Source organism: Lampetra fluviatilis, chromosome 43 (assembly GCF_964198595.1).
Source record: "Lampetra fluviatilis chromosome 43, kcLamFluv1.1, whole genome shotgun sequence".
In the NCBI taxonomy this organism is placed as follows: Eukaryota; Metazoa; Chordata; class Hyperoartia; order Petromyzontiformes; family Petromyzontidae; genus Lampetra; species Lampetra fluviatilis.
Window position 1 is genome coordinate 9,136,811 of NC_136317.1, and position 24,136 is coordinate 9,160,946.

At 51.6% G+C, this 24,136-nt stretch overlaps 1 protein-coding gene across 3 annotated transcripts in view; it reads left to right on the plus strand.

Moving 5' to 3' along the window:
* Nucleotides 1-22,275, plus strand: part of LOC144947109 (patatin-like phospholipase domain-containing protein 4) — a 38,333-nt gene extending 16,058 nt beyond the window's left edge. For 2 of the 3 annotated variants that reach the window (XM_078876315.1, XM_078876316.1), the window contains exons 5-8: nt 454-589; nt 15,199-15,264; nt 18,576-18,728; nt 19,012-22,275. In XM_078876315.1, the coding sequence (XP_078732441.1) occupies nt 454-589; nt 15,199-15,264; nt 18,576-18,728; nt 19,012-19,206 (550 nt within the window). In that variant the 3' untranslated portion in view covers nt 19,207-22,275. Of the gene's footprint in view, nt 1-453; nt 590-2,051; nt 4,906-15,198; nt 15,265-18,575; nt 18,729-19,011 lie in introns of those variants that run through there. The other variant, XM_078876317.1, reaches the window with a different exon arrangement.
* Nucleotides 22,276-24,136: the final 1,861 nt, after the last annotated feature.

Here is a 24,136-nt window from a genome sequence, read left to right on the forward strand (position 1 = left end):
GCCACCTACCCCCTCGTGCTCCATGCCAAGAAGGCGCCGCAGTGACGAGATGTTAACTACCTTGCCTGGGATACAGGAGCTCGTGGGTTCGATCCCAACCCTGCTGCCTGTATATTTGGAGTTTGCATGTCTCTCTCTCTCCCTGTGGTCAAGTGCATTTTTCTCTGGGTTCTCCAGTTTTTCCCTCCACATTTAGAATCGATGTGTATTCAGACTATTTGGCTGCTGTAAATTTCCACGTGATGAACCACTTTGTTGAGCTATCATTTGTGGCCAGGTCGCTTCTCAAAAAGAGCTATGCAGCTCAGTGAGCCTTACCTGGTGAAATAAAAATAGTTTCGTTTATAGTTTAGGTATTATAGTTTTAATCTTTTCATACGTGCTTTTTACGAACAGCACTTGCCCCTACAAGCTGTTGAAGGCTCTTTGGGGAATCTTTGTCTTTGTGCACAGCGAGGGCATCGAGTCGATCCTGCCAAGCGACGCGCACGAGCGCGCGGAGGGGCGTCTCCACGTGTCCATCACGAGCGCACGCACGCGGCGCAACCGCCTCGTATCGCACTTCAGCTCACGCGACGAACTCATGCAGGTGACGTGCACAACCACAACACAAAACACAACCACACACACCAACCTCCACACAGACAACAACACGACAATAATAACTCTAAGAACAACAAACCCAACAACAGCAACACAACAAGATACGAGGGGACAACACATATCCCATACAGAAGGGACAGGTGGAGTCCACAGTTTGCTGTACTGCCTTCTGTCGAGCCAGGGAATGGTTCCTCCTTGAAATCCTGTGTGATCCACCAACCGTCGCTGCTGTATGTGTGTTGAACTTATTTCGCACCATACGTAGCTCACCGTGCTAATCGGAGGTGCTGCCTCCGCAGTGCAGGATTATAGGCCACGTGTGTAGGTGCCAGCAACACAATACAAATGCTTCCACCGAAACCACCGTCGCTCACGCTCACACGAACAGCATCAGCTCCGCCAAAAGTGTTGCAACCACCGACGCTACCAAATGCACAACCATCAGCACCACCACCAAAATTATCTACAGTCATACCAACAAAACCAACAGTCTGTGTAGGCCATACAGGGGATCTTTGTCTGTGTGAGTGTGCGTGTGTGTCTGGGTGTGTGAGCGCGTCTGCGTGTGTGGGAAGTGGTAGTATAGCACTTAGCGCGCTGCACTACGAACCCGGCGACCCGAGTTCGATTCCCGCTCACGGCAAACATCAGTGACGATTTTCTGAACCGGTCCTAGGCTTCCCCTAAGTTGACTCAGCTCGACTCAGCCTTAAATGTGTACTTGGTGCGATGTGTAAACATCGCCACTTGGGAGACAAAGGCGGTCGGGTGTGGTGTTGGCCACCCACCCCCTCGTGTATCGGGCCGGCCTTCAAAGGTGCTCGCTAACAGCACTTGCCCACAGCAGTCTGTTGAAGGCTATACGGGAGATCTTTGTCTTTGTGAGCCCAGCGACGTGACCATGATGTCCTGGGCTTTTTCTTTGATTAATTTGGTGTGCAACGATTATAATTGGGGAGAGAAAAGCAGCCACGGTGTGAGGTAGTCGTGCAGATGTGAAATTCTAGCCACACATAGACAATTACCAAGACCATCTTACAAAAGTACCGATTATGGTTTTCGTTATATAATTACAACATAATTTGTGTGTGTGTATTCATATTCTTTGGGTCTTTCGGTAAAGTCACGTGGATAGGTTCAAAGAAAATAACAAAAACTATTACCTGTGTGCATGTGCCTCTACCGCATTGATGATGAAACCCACTATGGACCAACTTACCACATTATGAAAGGAAACACCTGGTGCTTTGGAACATTCCTTGAGGCCAGGGCACAGCTGTCCTGTTTCTATGCGCACGCTTGTGTGCCCTGCTGTACGTGTGTGCGCATGTGCGAACGGTGGCGTAGCGGTTACCGTACTGCGCTACGAAGCCAGGGACCCGAGTTTGAATCTCGCTCACGGCCGATACCAGTGACGAATATCTGAACCGGTCCTGGGCCTCCCCTAGGTCGACTCAGCCTGGAACGAGTACTTAGTATGGTGCCTGAACATCAACACTCGGGAGACGAAGGCGGCCGGGCGTGGTGCTGGCTACCCACCCTCGTGTGCTGTGCTCGGTGCTCATGGAGGATCTTTGTCTATGTTTGTGTATACTTATTGTGTGTATGTATCCACCTATATGCATGTTTAGGTTTCCGCGTTCATGTATGGGTGTGCCAGAATGTGTAACGTAAGCTCAGAAACACATTAAACCTCCCCACGGTCTCCCGACGTTTACAATCGGCAGGTGCCAGTCGTCACATCCAGCCCTGGGCTAGCATCGGCAAGAAATTCCACATTCCTATGATGGGGATCACCACTCCACCGGACATGCATTTGTTACCTCCCACAAAGCGGTATTCCTTTTAATCGACCATGGAGGGGAAGACGACGATTGGCGCTTGCGGCCCTTAACTGGGATATCAACTCGCAGCTTCTGGATGCGATTCAAGATTTCTGGGGCCAAGGGTGGAGAGCTCGTTAGAATCCGCTCTGCTGCTTTGTTGTAGCGATCCCACGTGCGCGCCAATGGCGGGACTCGGCAGTTGGACACGTTCGCTCGAGCAGGTGTATATTTAGCCAACGGAAGCAGAGAAGCAGCCTCCCTTGTTACGCTCGGGATGAGCCTAATCGCTCGGTCTTGTTTGTTTAAATGAAAAAAAATGACACTTCAAAGAGATGGATATTTGGATATTGGAGCAGGTGTAGGAAATTGCAGTGTAACTTTATCCGGTTTGAGAATATAGCGCTCGGCAAATATTTTTTTAAACGGACGGGAGATAACGATGTACCCGATAAGTGGATTATCCAGTGGTTGCTTTGTCGACTACAACAGCATGTATTTACATATGAAGTCAGCCTTAGACGCGCACTCACAGATGTGCAGTGAGTTTACATTGCTTATCTAGCACAGGTGCGCTCCATCCCATCAAGCCTCGGAAGCGAAGTCTGGGTTGAACCTGGATGGTGCGTGAATGGGAGACCACTATGCATGAACCAGACGTGATAAGCATTGTGGGCAGCAGAGGGCAGTGCAGGAAAATCTAACTGTACCGCATTTCCATCACAAAGACCAGACTGTTGGGGAAGGTGTTGTTCGCAAGCACCTATGAAGGCTGGTACAACACACGAGGGGGTGGGTGGCCAGAATCACATTTTTTTTGTCTCCCGAGTGGCAATGTTTACACATTTGGACACAGGTGCCAAGATGGCGAGATGTTAACTACTTCGCCTGGTATACAGGAGGTCGAGGGTTCGCCTTTATATTTGGAGTTTGCATGTTTTCCCCGAGGTCGTGTTTAGAGTATTTGGCTGCTGTAAATTTCCACATAATGAGAAGCCACTTCGTTGAGTGATCATTTGTGGCCAGGTCGCTTCTAAAAAGAGCTCCATAGCTCAGTGGGCCTTACCTGGTAAAATAAAAATAGTTTAGTTTATTGCACCAGGTACTCATTTGAGGCTGACTTGACAAAGGGGAGGCCCAGGACCGCTTCCTATCATCGTCACTGGTGTTGACGGTGATTGTGGGAATCGAACTCAGGTCGGCCGGATTCGTAGCACAGTGCGCTAACCGCTACACTACCGTTCCCAACAGAAGCATACAGACACAAAGAAAAGACACACACTCATACAAACGCCTTCACTCATACATACATATACATTCAAACACAACCACAAACAAAACAAAGACAATGATCCCCCATATAGCCTTAACAGACTGTCAGGGCAAGTGCTGTTAGCGATCACCTATGAAGGCCAACACGAGGGGGTGGGTGGCCAGCACTACGCCCGACCACCTTTGTCTCCCTAGTGGCGAAGTTTACACACCGCAATTGGTACTCATTTGAGGCTGAGTCGACCGAGGGGAGGTCCAGGACCGGTGCAGATAATCGTCACTGGTGTTGGCCATGAGCGGGAATCGAATTCGGGTTGCCGGGTTCGTATTACAGTACGCTAACCGCTACACCACCGCTCCCTAACTAGACACACACACTAACTCATTCAAACACACACCAACAAATAATAGATTCCCCTTTCAGCCTGGATATACTTGTCACAGCAAGCGTTGTTAACGAGCGCCAATCTAAAGAAACAAGACACTGGGAGATTAGTAGAGGCCGGCAAAACACGCCGGGCAACGTCTCACAGCCGATGTTCATGACCACACCTGGGGAGACCCAGGCCAGATTTAGATGGCCATCTCAAGCAGCTGGCAGCTTGCGGGGTTGTATTGCGACAGGTTTAGCTTTCGTGCAATGCTTTGCATATGATTAGATAGTGTGGGTGTTGCAGCTCGCAACATCGTCGTCGATTTTTTTTTCCACAGCAAAGGCTAAATTACTGGTTGCTAAAGCAGTTTGAAATCCCGAGGTGATGTCGACTCCCGATGCCTGAATTTCTCCCCCGCCTGACCCTTCGAGAATGAGCTCTGATTGGAAGCAACTGAAACTTGGGGCAACCTCGTGGCTTAGAGTGCTCGTAATAGCCACGTGTAAAAAAAAATAAACTCAACACATTCGTCAATAACACTGCGGCCTTGAAAGAAAGAAATATATAATAGGTGACATTTCGAGCAAATGGCCTTTCTCCATAGCACGTAAAAAGAATTAAGGAGGACCGCAGCCTGAAATGTTGCTTCTTATATGTGTTACCTTTTAAGGTCATGCAGTATTATTGGTGAATGTGCTTAGTCGTATTAATTGTGCTTGTGTTACACTGCCAATGCAGCAGCATCACCAAATAATTTGTTTAATGTTGATATCACTGTCAGATTACTGAGCTGCCAATTCTAGGGTTGAGGGCTCACATTTGTACTTCGGCCAACCAAGATTAAACAAGTTAAAATGTTTGTGTGTGTTTGATTGCTTCAACCCTGATACCCAGGGCTCTTGAGGACTAAAATGTTTCAACACAGTAGTTGACAGATGCATACAGGCCAACTCTTCACACCTACATCTGCACAACCTCTCCCACATCATCAGTCATCCTTTCCTCAGCTGCTGCTGAGACCCTCATCACCCATGCCTGCATCACATCCAGACTCAACTGCTGCAACTCTCTCTTCTACGGCCTTCCCATAATCCCTTGCCTACAGACTCCACAGATTATCTAAAATGCTGCAGCCAGACTTCTCACCCACGGGATCCCGAAGCTCACTCCAACAATTTCCTTCATCATCTTCAAGATCCTGCACGGACTCGCCAACCCTCTTCCCTCTAATCTCACTCTGCTCCTCCAGCTCGTCTTTCCGGGGCGCTGATGCAGCCAAGCATCAGTGTGTGTTCGTAGCTTGTTGCGGACGTTTACCTTGCATCCAGTGTGGATGCTCCTCACTTACACGAACACGCACACCCTTGTTCCGAACTCCCCGACTTCCCCCTACTCACCTCCGCACACCTCGTGCACGGTAACCACTCTGTCTCCCCCGCTCTATCTCTCGCTCTATACTCCGCTATCCTGTCTTGCTTCCCTCACACCTCCGCCCTGGTCCCTGCCCTCAGCAGGGGATCAGCCAACACTCCTGGGGAGGACGCGGTGAGGAGGACGAGGTCCCAGGCGTCTTCTCTCCGACTCTCGTGTTCTTCATCCCTTAAGCACCAACCAACTCTCTGTGCTGCTCCGCACACTCCCTTATATATCCCTCCTCATTTGGAGTCCCCACCTACCCCCCATTAAGCTGGCGCCTCCACGGCGCCTCCGGCACGCACTCTCTCTTATCGCCTCCATCTCCCGCCTCTCCGGCGTCTACCCCGTGCCCCATTGCGCACACCTGCTCGTCCCCAAATGCACTCTCTCCATTCCTGCTTCACCTCCTAATTGCTGCCACGCCACTCCAGTGTCAGCTCACCTCACCCTTTTGCTAACCCCGTGTGTTACGCCACTACACAAAGGTTAACGGAAGATCTCAAGTGATCGGAACAGCCGCACGCCATGAGTGCAGTGGTGGAGTGAGCCCTCACCTGGATGAACAAAACAACTTCATTATTCAATTTTTGCTTGGATCGCGTGGGGTAAAAAATACGTGCCGTGCACCGCCAACCCGAACCAACATCATGGCCGATGTACTACTCTGCTTCAGCACCGCCAGAGAGCGATCCATGCGTATTTAACTGTGCACGTTTGACAATTAGAGTACGGACTTTTTTGCTTGTACAGTGGTACCCCGGAGATCGAACTTAATTCGTTCCAGAAGGCCATTCGAACACCGATTTGTTCGAACACCGAATTAATTTTCCCCATAAGAATTAATGTGAATGACATTAATTGGTTCTAGACACAAGAAATCTCTCATAAAGCATTTTTACACGAAGTGCATAAAATCATACAAAAAAACAAGAAACAATAAATAAATGAATAAGTATATGGATTTAATTAAATCAATTAACATTGAACTTCACTTTACCTGTGTAGTGGTGATACGCGCTGGGGTAGGGATCGTGTGTCAGCGCGTAGTGATTGGCTGTGTGTGTTGGTGACGCGCGCTGACGGTGAAGGATCAGGGGTCAGCGCGGGGTCATGGGTTATGTGGTAGTGATTGGCTGTGTGCCGGTGACGCGCTTGAGAGGGAGTGATCGTGTGGCAGCGCGGCGTGAATGGTTGTGTAGTGGGGAAAACGGATCGTAGGAACAGCGCGTCGTGATTGGTCAACTAAGGAGCGATGCTCACGTCGAGGTCCGCATACACTCCATCTCCCGTGAGCGGGGACTATATAAGGGGATGCGCACAGGCGCACGGGGGGGGGAGTACCAGCGAAGACTGAAGACGGAGAAGGAGGCGGAACCCTGGGACCCGGGGCCGAACGTCCGTGAGAGGGCCGGCTCGTGGGACTCAGAGGTTGTGGCCCACGCCCAAGCTGGGGTGGGCCTGTAGGCTCCACGGACGTTACGGGGTCAAGTGAAGTGTGTGTAGCCGGAGGAATAGAAGCTACACGGGTCAAGTGAAGTGTGTGTAGCCGGAGGAATAGAAGCTACACGAGTCAAGTGAAGTGTGTGTAGCCGGAGGAATAGTAACTACACGTGTCGAGTGAAGTGTGTGTAGTCCGAGGAATAGAGACCACTCGTTGTATAGTGACAAGTCAAGATTTAATAAAAAGTGTGTTACCCGTCAAGGAGTTTCCTGCCGTCATTCAAATACTTCAACTGGCGTCAGAAGTGAAACAGTCTTCCAAGCATGGATACAAGGAAGACCCGTCGGACTCACGAGATTGACCGCGAGGATAACCTTGACGACTTGGGCCAGCTGGCATCGGGGGGTGAGGAAGAAGAAATGCCGACGCCGCAGGATCCGCCGAGGGCGCCGGACGAGCGATTGGGGACCGAAGCCGTGCTCCGCGAGGCGCACTCCCGTTGCTCGCCGCCGCGTCCATCCTGGCGGAGATCAGCACGTCGGGAGGAGCGGGGACGTCGGCGGACATTCAACAGGGTCGCCCCGCGGATTCCCGCCAAAATGACTAGGGGATTCCCGCCCTTTCTACTGCGCGGCCATCTTTTGGCGGGAACGGCGAGCACCACGTGGCGGCGGTTCTCCAAGCGCGCCCGCTTACGTCATCAACGCGCGCTGCGGACCGCCATCAGACACCCGCCATTGGGGCCGCCATCTCGCACACCGACGGAGCGGCGGAGAGGAACCACGAGGCAGAGGACGACTTCATCTTTCAACAGCGCCTTCCAACATTGTCAGCCTTCAAGGCGGATGGCGGGGACTGGGGCCAATTCCAGCGCAGATTTCTGGCGCATCAGGAAATGTCCGCCTGGTCCGACGCTACGGCGCTGCGGGCACTGCCTGCCATGTTGGACGACAACGCGCTCGCGGCCTTCACGTCAGCACGGAGGTCGGACCGCTCCACGCTTAAGGCCGCGTTGGGTCTCATGGCCAAGGTCTACGGACCTCCCTCGGCGTGTCGCCATCATTTTTACGCAAGGCGGAAGGCGGACACGGAGACCGTGCTCGCCTACCGGACGGCGTTGCTGGCTCTCGCCGACGCCGCGTTCCCTCGTATGGACGAGGAGGGCCAGGACGCGATGGTCTTGGAGCAACTGCTCAAGTTGGCGCAGGACCTATGGGTCCCCATCAACATGGCCGACGAGATCGATATTTCTTCTTTGCGGGTCGCAACAAGTATACAGGCGCACGAGGTCCTTCAACGTAAACAGGGGGTCGTCTGCAACGCTGCCGTGGCCTCAGCTCCGGGCCCGGTGGTCACCGAACCCCAAGTTGTCAGCCCACGAGAGGAGGCGTTCACCACGGGACGATCGGGGGACTGGAGGTCGGGGGGTCGTTCGCCTCTGCGATCGGCCCGCAAGCTGGAGCAACCGAGATCTCCGACGACCCTCATCACGTGTTATAACTGCGGCCTCCGGGGCCACGTGGCGTCCGGTTGCCGCGCTCCACGTCAGCGCGCCATGGGACCTCGGCTGGACGACGACCAAGGCCCCAAGTCGTCCCTACTAACCCCGGCAAGTCGCGGCACCTCACATGCTCGGCCTACATGCACGACACACATGGGCCGTCGCGTTACGGCGGAGGAGAGCCGGTTAGGGTTCGGGGATTCGGTTCGGCGAGGGGGGTTCGGCCGGGACCGGGGGGACATTAAATGGTCGGAGTTGGGGCACAGAATAGTGGCTGCCTCGGCGGGATCATCCGTCGTTACGGGATTCATTGATGGGGTCGAGGTCAGGGTGTTAGTGGACACGGGGGCGTCGGCGACTAATGGGGGATCGTTGGGCATTATCGGTCAGATTAGGGCGTCCATTTGCATTGGAGATATAAAATTGTCGGGACCTGTTTTCGTTTCTTCTTCCTTGGCGGTTCCTTGTCTATTGGGCACAGATTTTTTGGCTAAAATGCCCATAAAAATTCTCATCGATCAGCGTTGCATTGAACTACCATTGGGTCGCCGTATTTCATTTTTGACGAACCCTACTGAAATTCGGACGGCGTGCGCTACGATACAAGCGTTGGCGACACAGACCGTGCACGTGCCCCCGGGTTCACAGATGTTAATTCCCCTCCGGTTGCGGAAACCGTGGGTGGGGGAGACCTCGGAACAAGGCATGCTTTTGGGTCCTTCAAATAGGGCTGTCGGAGGTCTCGATTTGTCGGTGGCTCACACTTTGGTTCGGGCTGACAAGGACCCGTTTGTGATGGTTTTAAACGCTGGGTCGCGGCCGGCCATTATTCAGCAGGGCACCGTGCTAGCTCACGCGGCACGGGTCCCTGCGGAAGAGCGGCTGGTTGCGCAGGTTGATCCGAGCCCCACGCGGAACATTACAGCGAGGGAGGACCTTGGATGGGTCGATTCGCTGTGCGCGGACTCGAACGATTTGTCAACGGTACAGTTGGGTGCGCTGCGGGCGTTGCTGATAGAGTTTTCTGATGTGTTCAGTAAGCATAAGTATGACATTGGGTGCACGAACCTGTTACGCCACCATATTGAAACGGGCGATGCGGCACCGGTCAGGCAAAATCCCTTCCGACTGAGTCCTGCTGAGAAGGAACACGTTCAGTCGGCCGTCAACGATATGCTGGAAGCCGACATTATTTCACCTTCTTCCAGTCCTTGGGGAGCACCTATTGTGCTGGTTAAAAAGCAGGACGGGTCCTTGCGATTTTGCGTAGATTTCCGTCGCCTGAATAAAATCTCTGTGGCTGACGCGTATCCGCTCCCCAGAATGGACGAGTCCCTCGATGCATTGTCTGGTGCGCGATATTTTTCGACTCTTGATTTATTATCGGGATTCTGGCAGTTGCCACTCGACGACGAGTCTAAACCTAAGACAGCATTTCGGACTCCAGGGGCCTGTTCCAGTTTAACCGGTTACCCATGGGACTTCACTCCGCTCCCGCGACGTTTCAGCGCCTTATGGAGTTGGTTTTGTCGGGCTTGCAATGGGATACGTGCTTGATTTACCTTGACGATGTCATTGTTTTCAGTAAGACGTTTGAGGAACACCTCCAGCGATTGAGAGGGGTGTTCTTGAGAATGCGATCGGCTAATTTAAAGTTTAAACCGGCCAAATGCCACCTTCTTCATAAGTCCGTTAGATACTTGGGCCACATTGTCGACTCTTCGGGGATCTCTACCGATCCCGCGAAGACGGACTGTGTCAGTTCATGGCCGACGCCCACGTCAGTTTCGGACGTGCGCAGTTTCATCGGTTTTGCTTCTTATTACCGCCGATTCGTTGAGCATTTCGCCACCATTGCAAAACCCTTGCACGCTCTAACGGCAAAAGGAGTCAAGTTCCGATGGGGACCGGAGGAGGAGGCCGCGTTCTGCTCCCTCTGGTACGCCTGGGTGGGTGCCCCACCCTTGCGTTATCCTGACTTTGCGAGTCCCTTCTTGCTAGACACGGATGCTAGCAACACGGGCATTGGGGGGGTGCTCTCGCAAGTCGTTGGGGGAGTCGAAAGGGTGGTCTCCTATGGTAGCAGGGTATTGTCACCGGCGGAGCAGCGCTACTGCGTCACCCGTCGCGAGCTGCTTGCTATTGTTTTTTTTGTACAACAATTTAGACCGTATCTCTATGGCCGTCACTTTACGGTCCGGACGGACCACGCGGCGCTTCAGTATTCATTGAGGGTCGCCCAACCCTCGGGCCAATTGTCACGGTGGTTGGAAGTCCTCCAGGACTATCAGTTCACGACTACATACCGTAAGGGGTTGCGCCACACAAACGCCGATGCCCTGTCGCGATTGTCGCCTTGTCACAAATGTGCGTGCTTATCGGGATCGGCGCGCTGTAAACCGACAGTTGGGGAAGGTATGGGGGCGTTGGCTGCGACCGCGGGTGCACCAATCGGGGATGTTCCCGCTACCCTTGAGGGAGAGGACTCGCTACTCTCACTGTCGCTGATTGAGTGGGGCCGTCTCCAAATGGAAGACAGCTCCCTGCTAGCATTGCGCCGCAGGGTGGGGGGTCCCGAGGAGGGCCGGGAGCGAACTGTCTCCTGGGTACTTAAGCAAGGCCTATTAATGAGATGGGATAGTTTGTCCCGGCGGCACGCACTTGTGGTGCCTTCCGCTGTGAGGGGGAAAGTTGTCCTGGCCGCACATGAACGCCTTTTGCATTTGGGAGTAAACAAAACGCTTGCTCTGCTTCAGCGTGACTATTATTGGCCGGGGATGGGGAGTGACGTGGTGAATATTCTAAAGGGATGTGTTGATTGCGCCAGACGGAAACCACCGCCCATGGCATCTAATCCACCGCTGCAATCTATTCAGGTCTCGCGCACTAACGAGCTCGTTGCGCTCGATATTTTGGGGCCTTTTCCAGTCACGCCTAGGGGTAATAAGTACCTGTTGGTGGGTGTCGAATATTTTACCCGGTGGCCTATGGCGTGGCCACTCGCCAACCAGTCGGCGGCGGCTGTGACGGACGCCTTTGTCCAGGGCTACGTCCTGGACAAGGGGGCTCCCGAACGCTTGCTGACCGACCAAGGGAAAAATGTTTCAAGTAAATTGCTGCAAGAGGTGTGCGACCTATTGGGTACTAAGAAGGTGCGTACCTCCCCGTACCACCCACAGACGGACGGGATGGTGGAGAGACTCCACAGGACTTTGACTTCTATGCTGTGCCAGCAGGTGTGTGAGGCACATGTTGATTGGGACCTGCAGGTCCCGGGGGTCCTCGCCGCGTATAGAATGGCCCCCCATTCAGCAACGGGATTTTCCCCATTCTATCTGATGTACGGTCGGGAAGCCGACCCGCCCATGGAAACGCAGCTGGGCCTGTCCGCACCACGAACAAATTCGAAATTGGCAGAACATATTAAATTTAATATCCATAAGCTGACAGAGGCAAGGGAGGCCGCACGGCTTAATTCGCGGGCTCGCCAAATTGCAAACGAGCGGTTGCGTGCACGGAAGGTGTCCGTGCACGACTGGAAACCAGGTGATAGGGCCTGGCTGCATTGCCCTCAGGCACCTTTGGCTACGTCGCCTAAATTGTTGAAGCCATCGCGGGGACCCGTGGAGGTCGTGCGGGTTGCACGCCCCCAGTGTGTTCAAATAAAATGGGGAAAGCGCCGTTGGTACGTCCACCCCTCCCGACTGAAACCGTTCTCGCCTCCATATGGCCTCCCTTTGTGTCGTGAGGGCCGAGCATGTGACGTGACCGACGACCCAAGGGGGGAAATGTCTCTGCCTGATCCTCACATGTCTCCGCCTGATTCGCTCCCAGGTGTCTCGGAACTGACAGCTGCCGACCACCGGCGGCCGGATCTTCGCGGCGCGGCCGGTCCTTCCAGGCCCGATCCGCGCCGTCCAGAGCAGCCGGAGCCACCGGACGGTCGTCAGCGTCCCGTCCCATACGACGGACCGGCCAGGCGGACTCGCGCTAGGTCGCGCTACTTGTTATGATCTACCGATTGAGGAGTCGAGGCGGCCGGAGCGCCTCGTCACTGCATGTAGTCGCAGAGACACTGGACGCGTTCATTTTCTGGAATTCGCTTTTATTGTGTTGTTCGTCGGGCTGTACATAGCTTCTTATCTAGGTGTTGTGTGTGTTGTTGTTGACTTTTATTGCGTTGGTTGTCGATTTGTACATATGTTGTTGTTGTTGTTGTTGCGTTACAGGGCACACTGGGGGGTGGGGTTTTTCTTGTGTTGACGTTGTGTTGTGTTGTTGTTTAGTAGCCGGGCCGGCTGCGAGCTATGTGGGAGGGGGTGATGTAGTGGTGATACGCGCTGGGGTAGGCATCGTGTGTCAGCGCGTACTGATTGGCTGTGTGTGTTGGTGACGCGCGCTGACGGTGAAGGATCAGGGGTCAGCGCGGGGTCATGGGTTATGTGGTAGTGATTGGCTGTGTGCCGGTGACGCGCTTGAGAGGGAGTGATCGTGTGGCAGCGCGGCGTGATTGGTTGTGTAGTGGTAACACGCGCTGGGGAAAACGGATCGTAGGAACAGCGCGTCGTGATTGGTCAACTAAGGAGCGATGCTCACGTCGAGGTCCGCATACACTCCGTCTGCCGTGAGCGGGGACTATATAAGGGGATGCGCAAAGGCGCACGGGGGGGGAGTACCAGCGAAGACTGAAGACGGAGGAGGAGGCGGAACCCTGGGACCCGGGGCCGAACGTCCGTGAGAGGGCCGGCTCGTGGGACTCAGAGGTTGTGGCCCACGCTCAAGCTGGGGTGGGCCTGTAGGCTCCACGGACGTTACGGGGTCAAGTGAAGTGTGTGTAGCCGGAGGAATAGAAGCTACACGGGTCAAGTGAAGTGTGTGTAGCCGGAGGAATAGAAGCTACACGAGTCAAGTGAAGTGTGTGTAGCCGGAGGAATAGTAACTACACGTGTCGAGTGAAGTGTGTGTAGTCCGAGGAATAGAGACCACTCGTTGTATAGTGACAAGTCAAGATTTAATAAAAAGTGTGTTACCCGTCAAGGAGTTTCCTGCCGTCATTCAAATACTTCACCTGTAGTAAGGCGAGTTGATGGCTTGAGTGGAAGGCGGTGGTGAGGAGGAGGAGGTGGTTAAACCTTTGTCTGGGCAAGCGTCATGCACGCTGGCCATATGCGTCTCAGCCGTACAGGGGCTAAAAATGTTCGAAAATATCGTTCGAACACCGATTTGTTCGAGTTCTGGTGCGTTCGATCTCCGAGGTTCTACTGTAGTTGCAACCATCAGTATCGGGCATTTGCCAGAATTGTGAAAATGTCCCGCTGCAGTCTTGCGCCTTGAAATATACGGTGTGAAGTTGTCAAAGTACGTCCACGAGGGAGCAGGGGGTGACAGGAAGTGATACCTAGAGTTTAATGTGTTTGAATGAATTATCATGTCATGTATCGAACAATTGAATGAGTTCACTTATCATTGTCAGCGCATTCTTTAGCGCTGAAGCACTGCCGCATGTTTGCATGTGCTTTGTGGCCAGCAGCAGGGGCGCGAATTTAGAACCCACGGTGTTTACCGCGTATTAACCGGCACATGTGCTTGTGTTTACAGTGCTTGTGTGCGCTTCATGCATGTAATGGACGCGTACTAATCTCTGGCACGTGACGATTCTTCTTCCTTCTTGCGAGGAAATGGTGTCGTGTTTCCGGGGCACGATCCAATTCATGATATGTTTTTTGTCTCGATAGCCAGTTCGTGTTGTCTGTGGTCTACATTCTGTCTAGTTCGTGTTGTCTTCCCTGTGTGTTCAGTCTTGTTGGTGATATCTGTCCTGTGTGGTCTGTCTTGTTGGTGATATCTGTCCTGTGTGTTCTGTCTCGTTGGTGCCATGAGCATAAGCGTGTATTATCGTATAATTAAAGTGTGGGGAGTGTGGTGGCCTTGCAATTAGCACACTGCCCTGCAATTTCGACCAGCTTCCCGAGTTCTGTTCCTAGCGATAGCTAAAATCGGTTGCTACTCCCATTGACCAGTGCGATGAAGTACGATGAAACAACACAAGCTGTGGATTGACAAGGCACTGTAAAGTATCATTAATACTGGATAGAAAAATTGCACAAATCACAAGCCATCAATTCTCGCGCAATCTATTCAATGCCTGTAAAACGGGAGCACGGTTGGAGCGGTGATGCAGTGGTTACCGCACTGCACTATGTCCCTGGCGACCCGAGTTTGATTCCTAGCCCAGTGCCTGGAACCACCACCCCCCCTCCCCTTCACCAACTCGTATTGACAAGCGGAGGTGAAGTATGGTGAAACCGCCCCGACGAATGACACGACAGTGGGTAGGCCGTCTTCCATTAGCCAATCGGCAAAATCGCTGTAAAGATGAAGGGCATCCGAATTTATTTGAACTGAATCATTGGAATACCGAATAAAAATTCCGAACTTGACGAATGCCTGGAACATGCTGATAACAAACATTCACGGCACATTAGTGAGCTATGGAGTTACACAGCGCACACTTAAATTGTAGTTGCACTGTTTTGGCAGACTTAGTGGAGTAAACACTCTTGGCAGGACACGTGCTGGTGTGTCATGTGGTGTAGATAGGAGGAGGCTTATTGAATTAAATTGTGGCATCATAAGGCAAAATTGGCTAACATTAGAACTGTTTGTGTGTGTGTGTGTGCATGCGTGCTCGTACATGTGCGTGCGTGTGTGCGCGTGTGTGTGCGTGCGTGCGTGTGTGCATGTGTGTTTTGGTTTGGGCATTCTCAGGTACTGCTGGCCAGCAGCTTTGTTCCTGGTTACGCGGGGCTCAGCGCCGTGGAGTACCTGGGAGAGGTGAGGCTCGCTCACCAAGTCACCCACTCATCCATCTCATCCACAGTTTGTGCAGCCACCACACTTGCCGGTTACAACATGCTCACTCGCCAATCAACTCGCTCTCCAACTCTGTAACTCTCCCACTAACTCATTCACTCATCCACTCACCACACTGCAGGTCACCTCACTTCTCTTTCCGCTTATTCTCTCGCACTGCTCCAGGTTGGAATTCCCCTCCCATTATCGACCAAGCCCAAGCTCTTAACCTTGCTCAATTCAAGAAACACGATTTCTGGCCAGCTTGCGGTGTTGTTGCCTTTTGGGCCTGTGCTCGGCAACTGTAAAATCAAAACAAGTGACAGTGTTACAGCATGTGGCTCACAGTCACCATGCTAACGACTTCCACGCCTGGTCTCTCAGCCCATCATCATCATCTCTTATCCCTCAGGGGTCAATAAAATAAGTACCACTTTTAATCTAAGTCAACAATTTTCCTCTTGGGGTGACTAACTAAATCGGAATGTGGAATTTCCATCACTCATTCAGGGCAATGCTTTTTTGGCGGATCACAGAAATGTTGCGAATATCCCTTGCCACGTGCATTAAGGAGCCGTACCCTGGCTCTCCAGGAGAAGGCGGTACAGCAAATGTGGAATTCACCTCTTCCGGGATAAAGCATTGCCTCCTCGCACGCATGGGTTTTTCTCCCAACATGTATAATAAACGCGCATTAATCGGCTATAAACACCCAAGGCAGGACCCCTCCTTATAAAAAAAGTCTCGTGACTCAGTGTGGCTTTCCTGGATAAATAAGTAGTCATGTTATTTAAACAAAACAATTAAAATAGGAAGCCACTCTTTAATGCCACTTGCATAACCAATCAGCTCGTGCCTAGGGGAGTTGCTATTCTCTAATGTGGGGAAATCAGCCAGAGAATGCAACTCAATCATAGTTATAAGGTAAATGTTTTTTCAAAGGCCAAAACATCACAGTCTTAAGTGTCTTGCTGCTTACATTTATCTCTGTTAGGGGAAATTCCACATTACTATGGGGAGGAGAGTCAGTCTATATGGAATTTGACCAATGCAGGCTTCCACAAAAGTGCTGCTCATATTATTCACCCTGATGGGGATGACTCGGACTCAGGTTTTGTTAGTCCAGCTGGTGAGGCCCCATTGAGCTTAGCAGCTCTTGATTCAAGGACAACCACAGCCCAACACCATCACCGACAATTACAGTACATACAGAGGCTTACATAAACTGCCATGGAGTTACGTTTTTAGTTTTTAGTTTATTGACCTTCCCCCGCACGTGATGTGAAGAAGCTCGTTTTGATTAAATTAAAGCAGGTCATGAAAGGAGAGCATTTACTTGCTGACACATTCCAGTTGATAACATTTAAGGCTCAACTCACTGATTTGGAGATTTAGGCATCCAAGGCGGTTCTGTATCAGAACACTGTTTAGTTTGTTGTCCTTCACCCCCACCTCCGATTAGCACGGTTGGCTACGTACGGTGGCGAAAGAAGTTCAACATACATACACACAAATAGTGACCCGTGTTGTTGCAAAGAGAGCCATAGAGACTCATACGCTCAAAACGTATTTCAGCTAGCAAAGTCTATTGAGCTCAGCAGCTCTGATACAAGTGCGCCACGGTGCCGAGATGTTATCTCCCTCGCCTGTTATGCAGGAGGTTGTGGGTTCGATCCCGACCTTGCCACCTGTATATTTGGACTTTGTATGTTCACCCCATGGTCGTGTGGATTTTTCTCCGTGTCTTCCGGTTTTTCCCTCCACATTTAGAAACATGCGTTTATAATGTTTGGCTCCTATACATTTCCGCGTGATAAGCCACTTCGTTGAGCTGTCATTAGTGGTCAGGTTGCTTCTGAAAAAGAGCCACATAGCTCAGTGGGCCTTACCTTGTAAAATACAAATAGTTGAGTCCAGATTCGAGGGAATGATGAAAAAAAATATTGTGGTGATACGAATGTTTATTATTTAACTTGAGTCTCAAAACTACATTTCAGGAGTGTGCTGCATTCGGGTTTGTCCAGTGTGTGATAATTTGGCCTGGTGGGCAGGGCAACTCGATTCACTTCCCGAAGGATGCCATTATACAAATCCCTGTTCTGCGGTTTATCGTGGACAGCCAACCATCACTTCAGGATTCGTAAAATGAGTATCACTAATTGTGACAAGTCGGAAACAACTTGCCAGCATTGGTTTTATGCAGGCCTCGTTCTGCTGGTGAGGTACTGAATGTTGAAACCGAACCAGAGTTTGTCTTGTTTTGAGCTCATGCTGTTGGGAAAGAAGCCTGTGCAGTCAAAGAGCTGTTTTGCATGGGAACGAGGCATATTGCCTGCTTATTTTACAAGGAAAAACTGGCCCCCACCATGGTGATGTGGAATGTCCACCGATGTCTCGGGCTCGCCAGTGGCGGTAAGGGCTGTCCCATTGCTCAAACGAGCGGGGAGACGCCGAATTAGAGACTGGGCCTATAATTCACCCCCGTGAATAATTATACCGCGGGTGGAAATTCCCATCGCATTATTCCCAAGCGGCAGCACGGTGCGCACTGGTGACACACCATCCAGCGTAATTACACCCCGAGTGTCGCAATCATCATCCACAATTGTGTTGCGAACACACTCCCACACGCAAGTCACGTGCAAGAGCAGCGTGTGTACGAGTGCACCTGTGTGTGTGCGTGCATAGTGGTTAGCGCTACGCCGCGCTACGAACCCGGCGACCCGAGTTCGATTCCCGCTCACAGCCAACACCAGTGACCATTATTTTAACCGGTCGTGGGGCCTCCCCTAGGTCGACTCAGCCTTATAAACGAGTACCTCTTGTGGTGTGTGAACATCAGCACTGGGGAGCCAAAGGCGGCCGGGCGTTGTGCTGGCCACCCACCCCTTTGTGTGCCGTCTCCCCCTTTATAGGTGCTTGCTGACAGCACTTGCCCCGACAATCTGTTAATGGCTTTGTCTTTGTTTTGGAGAACAGTGGCACAGTGGTTAGCTCACAATGACATCTATTCAAAGCCGCAACCAACATCAGTGGTAAACAATATCTGAACTTGTCCCTCGGTCCTCACCTGGATCAACGCAGCCTCATTTGAGTACCTGGTGCAGTGTGTAAACAGCACTGGGGATTCGAAGGTGGTGGTTATGATGATGATGATGGATACGTTAGGAACGGACCTGAAAATCTCCTGGATTCCTTAGCCGGAGCCACGCAGCGGTGGGATGGATGCCCTCTTGACCTCGGTCTCTGTGCGATGGGCACTCGCTAACTGCATGCATCACCCGCCCCCACAGAAATGGTATGACGGCGGCTTCACGGACAGCCTGCCGCACCTGCCGGGTGGGCGCACCATCACCGTGTCGCCCTTCAGCGGCAAGCATGACGTGTGCCCGCACGACCCCAGCACCATCGAGCTCTACGCCACTTTCGCCAAGCAGGACATCATGGTGGGCACTCGCGCCCTGCCCCTGTGCCCACGCGCCCGCCTATGGGGCACACACACCCCTGCCACGGTGCCCACGTGCCCTGCCAAGGTCTACTCTAACTCGCAAAAGCTTGTTCCCTATTGCCACCATCACCTCCACTTCACAATCGTCACCTCTCTTATCTCTCCTCACCTCAACTACCCTCACTCACTACTCTCAATTCCCTCCCTCCCTCCCCTCCCTCCCCTCTCACCTCAATCACCTCTCTGCCCCACCTCCTGCACCCCTCTCCCTTCCGCCCCAGGTGAACCTGCGGAACCTTCGGAGGGCGAACCTGGCCCTGTTCCCGCCGGCGCGCGAGGAGCTGCGTGCGTTCTACGAGCAGGGCGCGAGTGACGCCACGCTCTTCCTGCAGCGCGAGGGCTGGCATGAGGAGGAAGGCAACGACGATGGCGGGGGGGGCGGCAGCCTCAGCCAGACCACCAAGCCCGACCATTGAACCCGATGAACGGCCCCCACTCGTCGGCCACCTCCACCCCGCAATGGGCTGTTGCCAGATGGACGGTTACCTGAGAAGATGTAATCCAGAATGGGTTGCCTGTGTAGATGTGTGTGCTTATGTGTGTATAGTCTGAACCGGTCCTGGGTCTCCCCTAGGTCAATTCAGCCTCAAATGGAGTATCTCGTGCTGTGTAAAGATCACTACTAGGGAAACAAAGGTGGTTGGGCGTGGTGCCAGCCACTGCTCCATCGAGTGCCATGCCGGCCTTCATAGGTGCTCGTTAACAGCACTTGCCCCAACAGTCTGCTACATAGGGGATCTTTGTCTTTATTATGGAGTGATAGGCCAGTGGTTAGTGCACTGAGCTATGAATCTGGCGACCAGAGTTCGATTCTCACTCGCGATCAATAAGTGGTGAATGTTTATACTGGGCCTCCTCTAGATCTGCTCAGTCTCAAATGAGTAACTAACTGGCAGAGGTGTGGACTCGAGTCATGTGACTTGGACTCGAGTCAGACTCGAGTCATGAATTTGATGACTTGCGACTCGACTTGGACTTGCATAACAATGACTTTGTCCCACCTATGAGATGTGGACTCGAGTCATGTGACTTGGACTCGAGTCAGACTCGAGTCATGAATTTGATGACTTGCGACTCGACTTGGACTTGCATAACAATGACTTTGTCCCACCTCTGCTAACTGGTACAATGAATAAACATCGCCACTGGGGAGACAAAGGTGGCTGGGTGTGGTGTTGGCCACCTTCCCCCACGTATACCATGCCGGCCTTGATAGGTGCTTGCTCACAGTGCATGCCTCAATGCCCAGGTAAAGGCTATCCAGGGATCTTTATACATGTGTATGTCTGCATCATTGTCTTCATGGTTTCCCACTCAAACGACGGTCACCTCTTTACAGCCATGAGATAGTGAACATTCCACATTCTCATGGCAGGGGTGCGTAAAAAAAAAGGAATAACCACTGGACATTTGACAAAATGGTACTCATTTTAATCACCCTGGAAGGATGATGGGCCGAGTCAAACGCGATGGGTATTTGAACGCCCAAACTTTCCAGCTGTGAGTTGGATCATCTTTAATCGGAGTGAATCCTATACGCTGTGATCTAATCACGTGACGAGTGCATTAGCGAAGGGCTGCTATTATTGATCGGCCTGCCATGTATTAGTGGGGCATTGCGAGGTATTCTCGTGATGCTGTGTAGCCGGAGGATCCCCCAGTAACCACGCCAGCTTCACCTGACCAACATTAAACCAGGGAGCCACAAGTGTGATTTTGATGGTGTCAGACCGTGCATCAGTGACTTGCGCAAAACAAAAGCAGCGTTTTATTCACTTTGTTTGGCACTCCGTATTTCATCTCGACATGGATTTATCACCTATGTAAACCAATGTCTTAAGTTTCGAAGCCAGCTGCTGGCCTGAGAGCATGGCAAGTTTGGAATGCCACTCGTGTCCCTTGGAAAATGCTCGCAGGAAACTCGAGTACACAGACTCACGAGACTCATTTAGAGAGGCCCATAGAGAGAGAGACCCATCGGCTTGCGGTGAATGAGTTCATGATGTGTGTCCACTGTTGCTGATTTATTGCCGATGTGTTATTGGTGGGCCATATGACGTAAGGCAGCCCTCCCTCCCTTTGCTTGTGTGAGAGCTTCCTTGTGGCTGGGTGATGGTGGTGACATCCACTGATGGGGAGGGGCTTATTCGGAACGATGTTCGTTTCCTCAGTCATCCCACCGCTGGACTTTGATGCTGCCCAGGCGTACGGCTGAGTCTGTTTGCGTTGTTGCAGAATAGCTTTTTCGATTTTTTTTTTTGGACCGTTTACAATTTACATAGGGGTTAGAATTTACGTGGTTTCAGGTTTTACACAAATGTTTTGATTCTAATTTACCGTGAGTGCTTAGTGTGTTTAATATTCATTGTCTAAAACAAATACAGTGACTCTTTCATGGTGGTTAGCTGACACGGAATTGCAGTTGGCTGTAGAGAGATGGGTTGTGTTGAAGGGGGGGACCCCCTATCGAAGCAGTTCTGTGGTGCCATCCTCTGCAAGGGGTTTTTCCGCTTCGCGTAGGCGCGAATGTCTGCTGCCCGTAAGCGGTAAATTATAAGCATGCATTAGCGCACCCAGTGCCTTAACTTTAACGACAAGATTTATACCAAAATTGTGCATTAAGATGCATATATATTTTTTAAATGTTCATATTAACTATGTGAAGAGCGAAAAAAAACACGTTCTGGGCTTTCAAATCAAAAGTCAAGGTGAGATCTTTCGTGAATCAAACAAGCAATCGGCCTGGTGCTCGTCTCTGTTTTGATAGTTTCTAAGCCAGTGGTGGAAATTCCTCCGACAGCAGGATGCTGATGATGTCGGCGCTGCTGCGTGGGTCTCGATCGTGGGCTTTTTTGAAGGAGGCCTCGAACACACTACACGTTTTACACGTGCGATGATGCCAGGGACAGAATCGTCCACGAATGCTATATTTTCAGTACAACATTTAATTGTTTGTAACTTCACTCTGCTCTCTATAAAACACGCTGGTTATTGCGTTACTGAAGAACACTGCGTTATGGAAAAAATTGCGTTATAATATATAATATAGAGTAAAAGCACAGTCTGCAATAACACGTGATATGCATACGCAGGCTGAACAAAGACCAAGGTGCATGGGTAGCATCTGGAAGCATCCAGCACCATGCTGCTACTACGCCAAGGCAGCTGTACAACTGCGTATTCCTACTGGCGCGACACAGTTCTGATCGCTCGATCGTGTTATATTCGCGTTATGAAAAAAATGCATTCTAGGAGAACGGACTGTACGAGCAAGCCACATGTCCTTAGGACGTGATCGTCTGTCCGGCTCTCCCAGGCAGCAAAATTTGTATTCTTATATTTATATATCGAGCCCTGTCTCCCTGCACTTGTATCTTACCTTCTCTGTACTGCATATCGCTCTCTAATAGACTGCATATCGCACTTTATTTTCACTTTGTCCTGCGTGTTACGGCCGGCTCAGGTGCGAGAACCCTGAGCTTTGTGTGGGTCCCCCCAAAAATCCTCACCTGCCGTATTGCGTAACAATTTTATTCAATCGGGGTTGGGGGCGTCTTTAAGGCGTGTACTGTGTGTGGGTAGACTGCGACGTTGAGAGACACGTTTTGAGATCACATGTAGAGGCAGGTAAGGGGTCTAAGTTCAGCTTTAATGAAGTAATGAGACCAAGGGGATAGTCGGACGGGGAGTCGGCACAACCCCTAGCCCCTCTGTGGAATTAACTCACCCGATGCAAGCATTCACATTCACACATCCCCTAGAATCCCTTTTTGGGAGTAATTAATCCGGTTTCTGCAATGCAAATGTACGGCCAGTAATCCCCTCTTACGCTCAACTGCCCCTTTGTTCCGGTGCACACCTCACCCCGGTCACGAGAGCGCACGGTTGAGTGACGACACCACACGATCAGGCACAGAGCACACGCACACATCAGTATCAAGAGTACTCAGACGTCACTCTCCAGACTCGGAGACAGTCCACTCACGGCAACATCGCCATGCTCCGGACTCGATGCACACGCTCCAGGCTCGGTGTACAACAGCACCGACTCAGAGGTCACAATTGAGACACCGCACACATTTCAGAAACGGTGCTCATCCCAGTGTCGGCTTGAGCACGACCCTTGGTGCAGTCACGATGCTTTGCCGCCCAGTCTCAGCCAGCTCTCTTTCAAGTAGCAAGGCTCCATTGGCAGGGCACTCGGGATCTCTGGTTACGGTGACTGAAGCCAGAACCAGTGCACCAAGACCTCCTGTATACCGGAGGTCTGGTGGACTGGACCTCTGGGGGTTATCCGAGGTGAATTATAAATGTGTGACATCATACTTGAGTCATTGGTGAATAATGACGAATGAATCTGGCAATAAAAAATAACTACGATGAAACTTAAATACGTATGGTAACCTATAACGATATAAAATACTTTTCTAAGCTCATTGATCGTTAACAATGTGGTTTCCAAGTGTAACCAGTGAGCGGGAACAAATGACGTCATGCATGCAGAGCGTCCGTTGAATTGGTTTATTCGCTAGCTAGTTAGGGTAACCTCACACAATGGACAATTGATAAAAACATTGATATTCATTATTCATACATTTATTTCCGCGAATCATATTGGGTCAGGAAAGGAGGTTAACTACTCGGTTGAAACAAAATTCAGTAAGGGAGGTGCAGCAGTAGCCAACAAAGGTTGAGAACCACTGCCGCAGAAGGCCAAGCGGTACCGGTCTGGCTCCTGACAGAGGAATGGAAGCCTCTCCCCTGCAGTGAGCGTTGGGACATTTCACGTGGCCAACCTCGGGGTTAACCTGCTATTTATGAAGGTGAGGAGAAGAGTCTGGCTCTGCTAAATTGAGTTTTGGCCAGAAGGCGTCACAGATTTTCCTGTCCTTGCCTGGGCCTCCAGCACAAGTTTTGTTGGGGGGGTTCCACCGTGGTTATTTGGGATGAATTAGTGCTAAGTAGAGGGTTTACCAGCCACTCAGACAAACGTATCTTGCAACATATTACAACAGCAGCTGCTATTCGCCACTAAGTGGCGGTGACGTCACCACGGTGCTTGAAGCCAGGCCAGGTGCACGCTGAGGCCACATGAAGTGTCGAAGGCTCGCTGACAGGAAGTCAAGGGACAGACCCAAGTGCCATGAGTTGATTGAAAGATGACTGGCAGATGCACCACCTGTGCCCCCTACTGTGCGAGCTTGCTGCATTTTAGTCGCCCAGCGCTCCGCTTATTTTTAGTGGCGTTCCACTGCCCTCCGCTGCTGTTGGAGGGTGATTCCAACTTCCGAGTAGCGTCGTTCACGAGCCTCCATATAGGCCAATCTTGACACCGCTGGTAGCAGT